The sequence below is a fragment of the Austrofundulus limnaeus genome, unplaced genomic scaffold (assembly GCF_001266775.1).
Source record: "Austrofundulus limnaeus strain Quisiro unplaced genomic scaffold, Austrofundulus_limnaeus-1.0 Scaffold15, whole genome shotgun sequence".
Lineage (NCBI taxonomy): Eukaryota > Metazoa > Chordata > Actinopteri > Cyprinodontiformes > Rivulidae > Austrofundulus > Austrofundulus limnaeus.
In genome coordinates this window covers 1,777,939-1,791,609 of record NW_013952417.1, presented here as the reverse complement: position 1 = coordinate 1,791,609, position 13,671 = coordinate 1,777,939, and the positions used below count along the sequence as shown (strand labels likewise).

Sequence of the window (13,671 nt, the reverse complement as noted above, 5' to 3'; positions counted from 1 at the left end):
GTATAAATAAGTATTTATATTCATGTACAAGCTGTTTAGATTGTCAAAAAGCCTGTGTTTTTAGGGTTATTAACGAAGTTCGTGTACTCAGACCAGTAATATTTGGGGTCACAAGTTTTTGCCATGGATATTTTGTGGGTCAGAAGATAAAAAGTTTTGGAACCACTGCTTTAAACAATGGAAAGAAATTATTATTATTTTTTTTTTAAATCAGTTAGTCTGTCGTCAGTCGTTGTCCTGATCCAACATGTTTTCTCTGTAACAACAGGAGTCAAAGCCTTCTCCAACTGGCCCACGATCCCTCAGGTGTACTTTAATGGGGAATTTGTGGGCGGCTGCGACATCCTGCTCCAGATGCACCAGAWTGGAGATCTGGTGGAGGAGCTGAAGAAGCTCGACATACGCTCCGCGCTGCTGGACACGGAGAAGGAAGCCAAGTAAACAAAAGAGATAAATGAGAAGAAGACAGAGGAGACCCACCCCCCCAGCCCGACTCAAACACACCCAAAATGATTGCAGAGAAAATGGCTCCAAAAGCAGCCAATGAAAATTCTACAAGAAATATCAAAGATAAATTTGTACTGATCTAAAACCCGACAGCTGAGGACGTGGAAAGAGGTTACAAGTAGTAAAATAAAATCAGTTTATCATGTTTCTTCTGAATTAGGTTAGGGTTGCACAGGCAAACTACAAACACAATACTTACATTATTTGGTCCTGAAATAGAAGCAGTGGGTTTATTATGAGTTGTATTTTTGCTCTGCTGTGATAAAACACAAATCAGTGAACAGAAACAACAAACRGCAGGAAAACTCAAATAGTCAATTCAAAAACTACAATGAAGACATAAGTTAAACTATATTGTCACTACAGCAGCTTTTCATTTTGTTGCTCTCTTAAATCTCTGTTACCTCTGCTGTCCACCTTCATGTCCTTGCTTTACTTTAGGGCAGGGGTGGGCAATCCTGGTCCTGGAGGGCCGCAGCCCTGCATGTTTTACTTGCTTCTCTGCTCCAAACACACCTGATATGAATGAATGGATGATTATCAGGCTTCTGCAGTACGGAGGACCGAAACCGACATAATTAGAAATAAAAGCAGAATTATATAAATGAACCACTAAATAAATACATTTGAAATGCACCAATTAAAATAACAAAGGAGAACTTTATCTCATGTTTTTTTTGTTTGAAATGACTTTAATATTTATTTTTCCAGGTTACTATAAGTTAGTCTATATATTTTAACACATAATTTAGATTTGAATGTTTTTTAAAATACATATGTTTTTGTTTTTCCTTTTACTTCTACATGCATTTGTGTCGCTTTAATATTTATACTTGATTATTTTTATATTTTACCCACAAGCCTTTTTTATTTCTCTGTGTTGCAGGCGTGTGCTGCCTCAGTTTAGCTTAAAGTTTAGTTTAAAACAAAGGCAAGGAGAAAAACTTACCCGTGCCGTTGTTTTTAACTAAACTTTAAACTTTAAGCTAAACTGAGGCAGCACACGCCTGCAACACATCGAAACAAAAAAAGACTTGTGGGACAAAACTATAAAATGTTTCAATTTAAACATTTAAGAGACTAATGAATGTACAAGTAAAAGGAAAAACTGAAAAATATATATTTTAAAAAAACAGTCAATTTTGAATTGTCAAAAAAAAATCTATTAAACGAGAATTAAATTACAAAACATGAGGTGAAGTTCTTTTTTAATTGAATTGGTGCACTTTAGGTGTATTTATTTATTTAGTGGTTTATTTATATATTTCTGCTTTTATTTATAATTATGTCAGTGTCGGTCCTCCATACTGCAGAACTTAGACGGTAAATCGATGTCTGAATCAGGCGTTGGAGCAGGAAAAACATAAAACATGTAGGGCTGCGGCCCTCGAGGACCAGGATTGCCCACTCCTGCTTTAGGGAAAACTTTGACCATTTTGAATGGGATTTCTGTGCAAATGTTGTTAAAATGGAACTTATTGTAGTTTGCTGTTCAAAAGACTTCATTTTGGAGGAACAGTTTGATTTTGACTTGATCMAGAAATCAAACAAGATCAAAGTGGATCACTGTTATCCTAAAACTGTTCTAATCTCCAAACGTGAATAGGTTCATGTCAGTATTTCCCATAACATTGCTGTAACTTTTGCAATATACAGATATTTATATACAATTTTGTGAATATTTACCAGTGCAAACCGCTTTAACAATTTTGGCCGATGCTGGAAAACGTCCTGCGGGAAAATCCACATATTTCTGTCAAAATTATTATGATGAGAAATTTTTTGAAACGTTAAAACAGTTACACGAACCCCTAAACAAACAGTGTTGCCTCTTATTCACAAACTTGTTGCTGTACGTTCAAATATTAATTTCTMTTACATATTTAGCTGTAATTATTTAATCCATGCTCGAAAGGAAGGATAAGTAACGCCGTGATTGTGTGCAGGAGCAGTAGGTGGATTTTAAAAGTCCCACATCACACTGCACACACTCTTGTTCCAGAAATACGACATGGTAGCTTTCATAAACCAGGTCCGCCAACAAGAGAAGACGAGGACACTTGGCACAATATTTACAGTTTGTTTTTAAAGCAAACATGTCATCTTTGAAATTCTTAGTGTTTTAATGGTTGGTTAATGGTTGGTGCGTACACTATAAACCTTAACATAAGAAAACCAAAAGTTACCACTGTTGGTACAAATAACCACAGAAATAACTAATGAGATGTTGCTAGTGGTGTAGGTTTATAAAAAGTAGYGTTTGCTATGAAATCTTGTAGAKTGGAGTGGTTTAAGGTTTCCAGTGACCCTCTGTGTTAGGACTAGCTTAGTCCAGTCAGTCATTGGTTTCTCCAAAATGTGATGCTGTTCAAAGAGTTATCTACAAGTAAATATTATTTGTTACCAAACTTTGCCACAAATGCATCAGAATGGTCAGGATCTCTCTTTAAGAAAAATAAAAAATAAAACAACAYTGAGCCTCGGTCTAATTTGACTCCAGCACATCAGTCATGATGAAAGTTGGGTTTCACCTTTTTTAAAATTTTGAATGCTCTGCCTGTAGCTTCAGTCTGCTAACACCACAAAGGAATATAGATTTAAAAAGGTGCTAAATGATACAAAAATGTTTGTAATTAAATCACAGACCCTGGTTTCTTGTTCTGTTGGCAACYGCATCCACGATCTGTTCACTGTTTTAAGGTCAGACTGCTGAGATGCACCAAACCAGCCTGAACACCTTGTTTTTTCTCTTCCTGACTTATTTCATGCACATCTGGACAAACTGGGGCAGTTTGTTAAATTTGTCCAAACTCTTCTTTGTGAGTTTTACTTTCAAGTCGCTGATGTCGGCGGGGGTTCTTCCTTCCCTGTTGTCTWTTGAGCCTAGCCGTCCTTTCTACTGCAGACAAGTCGTATCATCAAATGTACGTTGTAAGATATTGTACATTTAAAGCTTATAAATGTATATTAGAGGCATCTTAACCTGGCAACGATTAAATATTTTGAGACACAAACAGCTTGTTGGCTTCTTATTTTCTGTAAACCAGCAGTATTGGAGTTTGTTCCGTATGTGAAACAACTAAAGTCAAAGGTTTATTTGAAGTTGGGATTTTATGTCATTACATCTGTCATTACACAAACGGTTAATACCAAAGAAAATATTTTTTTGTATTATTTTGTTTACTACTTAACAAAATATTCATCCCTGATTTATAAACCACCAGCGAACATAGACTGTTACAGCAGGAGGTTGCAAAAGTATTCAAGATGTGAAAATTTAAGCATTTCCTGCTTAATCTTTGGTTCAAATGTTTCCTTTTAAGCCTCCAGACTTCCTCAGCAGCACTCTGTGATCACACTGACACAAAGCCTGGAACTAAAAATATTCAACAATGCTCCACTGARATCTTCCACTTCACTGACAAAGCATGAAAGCCAGACACCAGAACTCTTCTGTTCAATGCCTTTTGAAACTTCTCACCTCGTGGTGAATGTCWGCAATTTATTTTTTCATTTTTTTATCATGTTCATATCAAACCATAATTTTTAGTATATTTCTTTAATACAAAATGACCCATCTGGGATGCTTTATAAAAATTAAAGGTTGCACTTTACATCAAACTACTGTAAAGGTAACTGTACTAAGGTATATTTCAGATAGTCTGAGGTGGGGCTGGATGCAAAATTTATATATACAGGTGCTGGTCATAAAATTAGAATATCATGAAAAAGTAGATTTATTTCAGTAATTCCATTTAAAAAGTGAAACTTGTATATTATATTCATACATTACATACAAACTCATATATTTCAAATGTTTATTTCGTTTAATTTTGATGAATACAAATGACAACAAATGAAAATCTCAAATTCAGCATATCAGAAAATTAGAATCTTGTGAAAAGGTTCAAAATGGATGGCACCTGGTACCACACTCGAATCAGCTAATTAACTCAAACCACCTGCAAAGGCCTTTAAATGGTCTTTCAGTCTAGTTCTATAGGCTACACAATCATGGGGAAGACTGCTGACTTAACAGTTGTCCAAAAGACGACCATCGACACCTTGCACAAGGAGGGCAAGACACAAAAGGTCATCGCTAAAGAGGCTGGCTGTTCACAGAGCTCTGTGTCCAAGCACATTAATAGAGAGGCGAAGGGAAGGAAAAGATGTGGTCGAAAAAAATGTACAAGCAAGAGAGATAACCGCACCCTGGAGAGGATCGTGAAACAAAACCCATTCAAAAATGTGGGGGAGATTCACAAAGAGTGGACTGCAGCTGGAGTGAGTGCTTCAAGAACCACCACACACAGACGTATGAAAGACATGGGTTTCTGCTGTCGCATTCCTTGTGTCAAGCCACTCTTGAACCACAGACAGCGTCAGAAGCRTCTTGCCTGGGCTACAGAGAAACAGGACTGGACTGCTGGTGAGTGGTCCAAAGTCATGTTCTCTGATGAAAGTAAATTTTGCATTTCCTTTGGAAATCAAGGTCCCAGAGTCTGGAGGAAAAGAAGAGAGGCACTTCATCCACGTTGCTTGAAGTCCAGTGTAAAGTTTCCACAGTCAGTGATGGTTTGGGGTGCCATGTCATCTGCTGGTGTTGGTCCATTGTGTTTTCTGAGGTCCAGGGTCAACGCAGCCACATACCAGGAAGTTTTAGAGCACTTCATGCTTCCTGCTGCTGACCAACTTTTTGGAGATGCAGATTTCATTTTCCARCAGGACTTGGCACCTGCACACAGTGCCAAAGCTACCAGTACCTGGTTGAAGGACCATGGTATCCCTGTTCTTAATTGGCCAGCAAACTCTCCTGACCTTAACCCCATAGAAAATCTATGGGGTATTGTGAAGAAGAAGATGCAATACACCAGACCCAACAATTCAGAAGAGCTAAAAGCCACTATTAGAGCAACCTGGGCTATCATAACACCTGAGCAGTGCCACAGACTGATCGACTCCATGCCACGCCGCATTGCTGCAGTAATACAGGCCAAAGGAGCCCCAACTAAATACTGAGTGCTGTACATGCTCATACTTTTCATGTTCATACTTTTCAGTTGGCCAACATTTCTATAAATCCTTTGTTTTTATTGGTCTTCAGTAATATTCTAATTTTCTGATATGCTGAATTTGAGATTTTCATTTGTTGTCATTTGTAATCATCAAAATTAAACGAAATAAACATTTGAAATATATGAGTTTGTATGTAATGTATGAATATAATATACAAGTTTCACTTTTTAAATGGAATGACTGAAATAAATCTACTTTTTCATGATATTCTAATTTTATGACCAGCACCTGTATTTGCTTGCTTACCATTGAACAACCTCAGTTTAGATAAAAAAGATTTTAAATCTGACAGAGCTGATGTGTCAACGTGTCTGTACTTGAAGATAAAAGTGGATCGCTGTTTTGAAACAATCTCAAAACATTCATGTGAATGTCGGTTTGAAAACTTTCGCACCACTGTTAAGCTCTTAATTCAAGGTGATTTAAGATAAATCTGGTTATTTGCAAYGCAAATAGCAGTGTTAGCAATTCTGGTGCAGCCTGAGGTTTTTCTGCAGAAATTTCATTTTATTTGTGCCGAAATAATCATGTAATGTGAAAGTAACGGCAATTTAAGTTTTTAAAAATAACATTTAYGTGAAATCTCTGGGATTTGAGTCGTTTTAGGACAGCAGTAATCTGGTTCAGAAATGGGTCCACTCAGGCTGTATTAACAGACCCAATTGCCTTTCTGACAATTCTAGCATTTTTTATAGGATTTATGAGCAGACCCACTTCTACAGTACGTTTTCTAAAAACAACCACAATCTTAAACTTTCAAAGCAATTTATGCAAATGCTAAATTTCATATCTTTACATTGGAGTCAGTTTTGAATTACAGAAAGATATTCCTAATGGAAGTGCTACTACAGAATGCTAAGTAGAAATCTGTATAACGTGAAACTGGTCAATGTGTAAAGGTATGATATGTTTGTATGAACAGTCATGACATTTTTTTTAGATTGGAGCTGTTTTAAGGCGTCAGCACAATGGTCTTGGCCCTGTTTATAGAGTAATCWACAACAGTTAAGATGTAACTACATAGAAATCCACTTCAAAATGTCATAAATAGCCCTTTAAATATGACAGCATCCCAGTCTCTTGTTGTTGCAGTTCTTAACTGCAGAAATATATGGAGGACTGAAACAGACAATTAAAAATAAAAGCAGAAATACAGCATATAAATAGCCCAATAAATAAATACACTGAAAATACACCAGTATATAAAAGGAGAACTTTACCTCATGTTTTATAATGTAACTGACCATATGTTTCCAGCTTAGTTCCAACAAATACTTTTTGCACATAATTTAAACGTTACCGTTTTTGTTTAGCCTTCACTTTAATTGTAGATGCATTTGTGTCACTTAAATATGTTTCAAAAAAAWTTTTCCCACAGATTTTAATTTTCATGTGTTGATTATATATTTTTCTGTCTCCTGTTTTTACTTTACCATATGCATTTCTACCTCATTATCCAATTAAGGTGCACAGTCTGCACATGGATCCTGCTCTGTCCTGTCTGTTGATCAGAAAGTAGAGGAGCTGAACCAAGGACAGCCCCCGTTATTTCTGCCTCATTTTTATAGGAGACAAAAAAATATATAAAAACAATAAATGGTAAAAATGCAAATAATAACATTGAGAGAAACAAATCTACAAGTAAAAGGAAAACTACAATGTATTTAATTTATTGGCACTWAGCTGGAAAAATAAACATGATGGTCAAAATGATAAAACATGAGGTAAAGTTCTTTTTTAAATTAACTGCTGAATTTTAAATTTATTTATTTGGCCACTTATATATTTTTAATTATGTCAGTTTCGGTCTTCCGTAGCATACAGTTCCAAAAATAGAAGGATCAAAGTTTCTGCAGGAATCGAAGCACGAGGTCTCTGAGGGTGGTCCGCAGGGGCTCATTGTTGTCGCATACGATGTGCGTCCCATCCTCCTCCAGCTGAATCAGCGTGTCCTGGGCCTGGAGATGCAAGATGTATCCATCTGCTGTCTCCTCCACTTTAACCTCTGTGACGCCGTGCTGCAAATGAAAACATTTCAACAGTAAATAAAGTGAAAACACAAGATAAGAGGCTCTTCCACCAAATTTGTTTCTCTGAAAGACTTTAAGATAATCTTTTTGGTATAATACATAAAACTAGGAATTCAGACCTTTTGCAGGATGACCAGAAAGGCTTCCAGTGGCACAGCTCCACTCAGCAGAGGTTTGGGGGCCAAAACTACAGGGGGCTCCTCCATTACCCGCTTCCTCTTCTTAGTGGGGGGTGCAGGAGGAGGTTTGGGCACTGACTGGCAACAAATGAGGAAACCTGTCAGGTGACTGCAAAGGAAATGACACACTTGAAGCTCATTTTGGGGACTCACCTGCAGTGTGTGCTTGTTGTCCTTTGAGTGCAGTACTGCAGATACAGTTGCCACGGAGATGCCAGGTTTTACCTCATTGGGCACCAGTGAGTTGGCGAGCTAGGAGAGGAAGAATCAGAATCAGCCAGAAATGAAAATCTGCCACCTGTTGTTAGCACAGCAATCTGAATATTTCTATAATCCATTTTCATATTTGGTTTTACCAAAACACACGATTGTTTCCTGTAAAAACATTAGCATCGGTCTCCAAAAGTACTGATTTTATTTGTACTGTCAACATATTAAGAACCATCAGCCAGTTTCCTCTCAGTTTTCAGTAGCTATGTTTATATGCGCAAAATTCTTTGATCAGACTGAAATGTATTCCGATTAAATCATCCAAATGCGTAATTTACATGGGCACAATCCGATCATGACGAGTGTTTACATGCAGCAGGCTTTTATTCAGAATAGGAGCACTGACATGCACAGAGATGCTAACTTTCACACAGAAGAAGTATTACTTCCGTGATGAACATAAACGTCTTCTGAGAGCCCAGAATGGACCCACGACAGGTTTTAATAACGGTGGAGTCTGCACTCCCTGGTTTATTCAGTGAGAAAACTGAGGAAAAGTTCTGTGCTGCTGGAAACTATAGCACTGCTGGCCCTCCCTCCACAAAAGAGCAGAAACTGGTGGATGAAATTCAGAAGACATGAGCAAGTCAGGTCAGTTTTCCACAATCAGAATAAAATGATAAGATTAAGTGTCCTGATGCATCTCAGTAATCCAGGTAAAAAATCAAAAAGAAATAAATTGTATACGTCTTCTGGACGGGTTCTTCTCTAATGAAACGTTTCGTCTCTCCTCCAAGAGACTTCTTCAGTCTGAGAGTTTCAGGCAAAATTCAGGCTTTTAAGCTGTGACTGATACTCACATCACATGGCTATCGTTGACACCTAATTAACACCTATTGTGAACAGGGGGTGGAGTGATACTGCTAATGGCAGCGCTGTAGGAGGGGGACAACTGAAAACGGAGGCCTCCACCTCTGTTTAATGATGGACGGTCTTTCTTCACAAAAATGGCTTCTTTTACTCCTCTCTCAAACCAACGTTCCTCTCTATCAAGAATGAGAACATCCTCATCTCTGAAAGAGTGACCGCTGGCCTGTAAATGAGTGAAAACTGCAGAGTTCTGGCCATTAGATGTAGCTCGTCTGTGTTGGGACATTCTTTTGAACAGTGGCTGCTTTGTTTCCCCGATGTATAACTGGTCGCAGTCCTCCTGGCACTTAACAGCATATACAATATTGCTCTGTTTGTGCCGGGGCACCGGATCTTTGGGGTGAACCAGCCTTTGCCGTAATGTGTTTTGGGGTTTGAAAGCCACTGGGACATCAYGTTTAGAAAATAAACGTCTCAGTTTCTCTGAAACACCCACAACATACGGAATAACCACTGGTTTGGGTCTGGGTTTGGGGTCTTCATTTTCACCTGAAGGTTGCATGGAATCCTGTCTGTGTTTCCTGTCTGCTTTCAGGAAAGCCCAGTCAGGATAACCACACTGCTCCAGGGCCTGTCGTGTGTGTGATTTCTCTTTCTGCCTGGCTCCTGGGTTTRTAGGGACACTGTCTGCTCTGTGGTACAGAGTCCTGATCACTCCTAACTTGTGTTCCAGTGGGTGGTGGGAGTCAAAACGCAAATATTGGTCTGTGTGGGTGGGCTTACGATATACGCCAGTTTCCAACCGTCCTTCATCCGAAACCGAGACATCGCAATCCAGGAACGCCAACCTGCCATTTTTTACATCCTCTCGTGTGAACTTTATATATTTATCTCGTGTTCAGGCCTCCGTTTTCAGTTGTCCCCCTCCTACAGCGCTGCCATTGGCAGTATCACTCCACCCTCTGTTAACAATAGGTGTTAATTAGGTGTGAACGATAGCCATGTGATGTGAGTATCAGTCACCTGGAGGCAGGACTCAAAAGCCTGAATTTTGCCTGAAACTCTCAGACTGAAGAAGTCTCTTGGAGGAGAGACGAAACGTTTCATTAGAGAAGAACCCGTCCAGARGACCTATACAGTTTTTTTCCTTTTGATAAGATTAAGTGTTTACGCCATTCAGATTATCAATCGGCATAAACTACCCCTCTCATTCAGTTTACAAATTCATTCAGATCGAGCTGAATCGGGTCAGAATAATCAGAATGGGGTGTTTACATGATGCATTTTTTTTCTGAATGGCCGTTTAATCTGATAACATATGTCCATGTAAACGTAGCTAGTGAGAGGACTTTGACATCCAGTGGAAATACCTCAGGCAGAATGTAAACTCGCTCGTAGCGACGYCTGAAGGGCAGGTTGAGCACAGAGCAGCGCCCATAGGGCATGGGAGGGGGCTGCAGGTCCAACATCAGGTCAGAGCGGTGGGACTGGCTCACAGGAGGCTGGGTGTACTGCTCTGGACACACCACGTGGAGGGGCTGCAGAAAAAAAAATCTGATCATGTCCTCAAACACGCAAGTTATTCAAACTAAAAACAGCGTAGGGTCTACCGTGAAGAAAATATTGACTAATTCCACCTTCAGATCATAATAAGGATTTCAAACAGCTAGCAGACTCCTGACACAGGACTTTGGTTTATGACAGCTCTCCAACATTCCTCTAACAACCCCCTTCTTCTGGCCTGGATTGGATGTCAACACTCAATCTGCTGGGGGGAGCTGATGGATTTTAGACAGGCACGGGACCTGATTAACGTCCCAAGTCTTAAGTTCAGGAAAGCTCTCATTGCACAGACAAGAAAAAAACTTTAAGTACACTGGTTTGAGTTTTAAACGGGCACAACCTGCTCAACCACTACAAAATGGTGATTGGTCTCCATGATAATGGTCTGTGTGATGACTGTGGCATTGAATTAGAGACCTCTTTTCACTACTTACGCCACTGTCTGGCTCTGAGCAGTCAAAAGAAAATAATTCTTGGGAACCCCTTTATGGAYCCTGAGAAGCTTACAACACTGTTTTTAACCTAGTGTCCTCCTGATCAATGCAAAGATTTGATTAAAGCTCAGTGCCTTTTTGGAGAAAGCAATGAGACCAACTTTTGAGGCCCCACCATAACCACATTTAACCAGTGCAATTATTTTGTACTTCACTATAAAACATTTGATTTTATTTTTTTCATGTATCTAACTACAATGCCCTACATTGAGTTGACTGCACCTACAATTTTGTTGTTTCTTGTAAAAATGATAATGACAATAAAGATCTTATCCATCTTAACATGTAAGTGTGTTTCATGTTTTGCTWACTTCTATATATTTTTCTTGCATGAAAAATGGTAAAGCCATGCATGCAGGCCGTACGTAAATCTTGTGAAGAGTATAGTGACCAGGTGTTAGCATCATACCTGGATTTCCTTCAGCAGCTTCGACACTTGATGGAAGTTGAGTCGTGTGTCAATAGGACAATAAACACATTTCATGGATAACTGCTGATAAGGAGCCAGGGCGTCCAGGTACGAGAAGTCTGGCTCTGAMGAGGGAAAAAAAACGCATCAGAAGGGTTTTGTTTGCCTTCTAGTTCCAGGATGACACAGCAGCATCTGTACAAAAGTTACCAGTAAAGATGACCGTGTTGAGGCTGGATTTGCCCCAKAGCTCCATGAAGTGAACCACGTCCCCAAAGCGCAGAGATGGGTGGCCGGTGAAGACCACACAGGGCTGGCGGAAATCGCTGCTGAAGTCTCCATGGATGCTTGGATAATGCTTCAGCTTGTTTGTTTGGATCAGCTGAGATGGCAACAACACAAGGATACACATTCTGAGGCACACCTGTTGTGCAACAAGTCAACTAATTACAAGACCTTTATAGTTAGAAATTAAAAAGTTCATATATATGATTATACAATGTCATGTCAAACGATGCATTTTATTTCTTTAAAAGGGGAGCATTTTATTTTAGTTTTTACATTTCTTAATTTAATTTAAATGGATCCCTGATTAGTTGTAACATTAGACTTTATATGATAAACATATTTTAACTGTAAAATAAAGACTAAAAATACTGTAGGATGTTTAGTTTTGTAANGAGCTATATCCACCCATCTTGGACAACATCTGACGATTGTCTCCTTTAAATTAAACCAGAGAGCGTTGACAGCATTGATCAAACAAACATACCCATGTTTTCATTCTCCTTTTCTTGTTTTTCTTGCTCTGCTCAACGCTCAGTTTGTGCGTTTTCTGTCTGAATGTTAGTTCAACAGTCTTGTTTCATGTTGCCTGCTGGAAGGAACTCTGCGGAGTCCCTCCAGCTGTTCTGTTTCTCTGGGCTGAAAATATCTTGCTGGGTTTTTCAGCTCCTGTTCCAGCAGCTTTTTCTCTGCAGCATCTTTTTCCTTTAATCGCCACAAGGAAACTTTTCGAGGTTGGGATACAATTTGACGGTGTTTTTTTGGAACCATTTCACTCRGTGTCCTAAGCCACGCTGAGGTGGTCCGTGTTCAGCTCTACAGCACACCATAAACTACTTTCTGTGTGTGAACAGAGCCAGGACGACCAGCAGGTTCAAGGCCCTATCTCCAGTTGTCCATCACCAAGCGGAGACCGTAGCTAACAGCTAACCAGTGCCTTCCTGTTGATCCCCCTCGTCCTTTGATCTGGCAYGGTACAACCTGTTGGTCCATTATCTGTCTGGTGTCGGCTGAACCTCTGGCTCACGCAGGCTCACTGGTTAAGAAAACATAACTCAGTGTAATTTGGTTTGTTTATCTTTTTTTCCCTCCTTCCTCTCTCTTCTGACACACACACACACACACCTACTATGTCTATATCCTTGTGKGGACTTCCCATTGACTTCCATTCATTTTTTGGGAATTTTATATCCTAACCCTGACCATTTMCCCTAAAATTAACCTAAAATCAAATCATACCTTGGTCCTAAACCTAACCCCCCACCCAAAATCAGCCTCTGAAGTCGTGGGGACCAGGCTTTGGTCCCCACAAAGAGCATCCGGTCCCCATGAGGCTGCATTTTCCTGAAAATCATCCCCACCAAGTAGCAAAACCAAGGGCACACTTAAAATACTGTATATATATATATACACCCTCTTGCGCACGCACACCCACACACACACGTGTACACACACAACCATGTTTCTCTATCCATGTAGGGACTTTCCATTGACTTCCATTCATTTTTTGGTATTTTTTTTWATCCTAACCCTGACCATTTACCTTAAAATTAACATTACAGGTACACCTACCTGACCCTAAAACTGACCTAAACTCAATTCACACCTTGGTCTTACACCCCCCCAAATCAGCCTCCGAAGTTGTAGGGACCAGACTTTTGGTCTTCATTTTCCTGAAAAATCGCACGCACGCACCCACACACACACACACACACACACACTGAGAGTGTGTTACCTTACCTGCTTAGAAGCTAAGTTCATTAGTTGGTCTAGGAATAACTTGTATTAGTCGTGTCATCTTAGAGCTGTTTAGTCTGTCATAACGAGAGCTCATAAATAATCAGTTAATAACGCAGTTGTAACCCCTTTCTTTGTTCGTAATTTTAATAAAAGCCTGGWTACTTTGTAATAGGAAGAAAATTAATAAACGGCTCCCATTGTTTTTCTGAGAGTCTTGAAGACTGGATATTTTTGCCAAACCGGTTCCTGAACCTTTAACAAACTACTACAGGGGTGTGTGTGTGTGTGTGTGTGTGTGTGTGTGTGTG

General features: G+C 39.4%; 2 protein-coding genes across 2 annotated transcripts in view; one reads left to right on the top strand and one right to left on the bottom strand.

Moving 5' to 3' along the window:
• Nucleotides 1-652, top strand: part of glrx5 (glutaredoxin 5 homolog (S. cerevisiae)) — a 2,310-nt gene extending 1,658 nt beyond the window's left edge. Inside the window, exon 2 of the mRNA XM_014002834.1 lies at nt 269-652. Within this exon, the coding sequence (XP_013858288.1) occupies nt 269-441 (173 nt within the window). The 3' untranslated portion in view covers nt 442-652. The remainder of the gene's footprint in view (nt 1-268) is intronic.
• A 6,663-nt stretch (nt 653-7,315) lies between these two features.
• Nucleotides 7,316-13,671, bottom strand: part of ints9 (integrator complex subunit 9) — a 25,148-nt gene continuing 18,792 nt past the window's right edge. Inside the window, exons 12-17 of the mRNA XM_014002832.1 lie at nt 11,549-11,720; nt 11,339-11,463; nt 10,243-10,410; nt 7,946-8,044; nt 7,733-7,870; nt 7,316-7,601 (exon numbers count right to left, since the gene is read on the bottom strand). Of these exons, the coding sequence (XP_013858286.1) occupies nt 7,425-7,601; nt 7,733-7,870; nt 7,946-8,044; nt 10,243-10,410; nt 11,339-11,463; nt 11,549-11,720 (879 nt within the window). The 3' untranslated portion in view covers nt 7,316-7,424. The remainder of the gene's footprint in view (nt 7,602-7,732; nt 7,871-7,945; nt 8,045-10,242; nt 10,411-11,338; nt 11,464-11,548; nt 11,721-13,671) is intronic.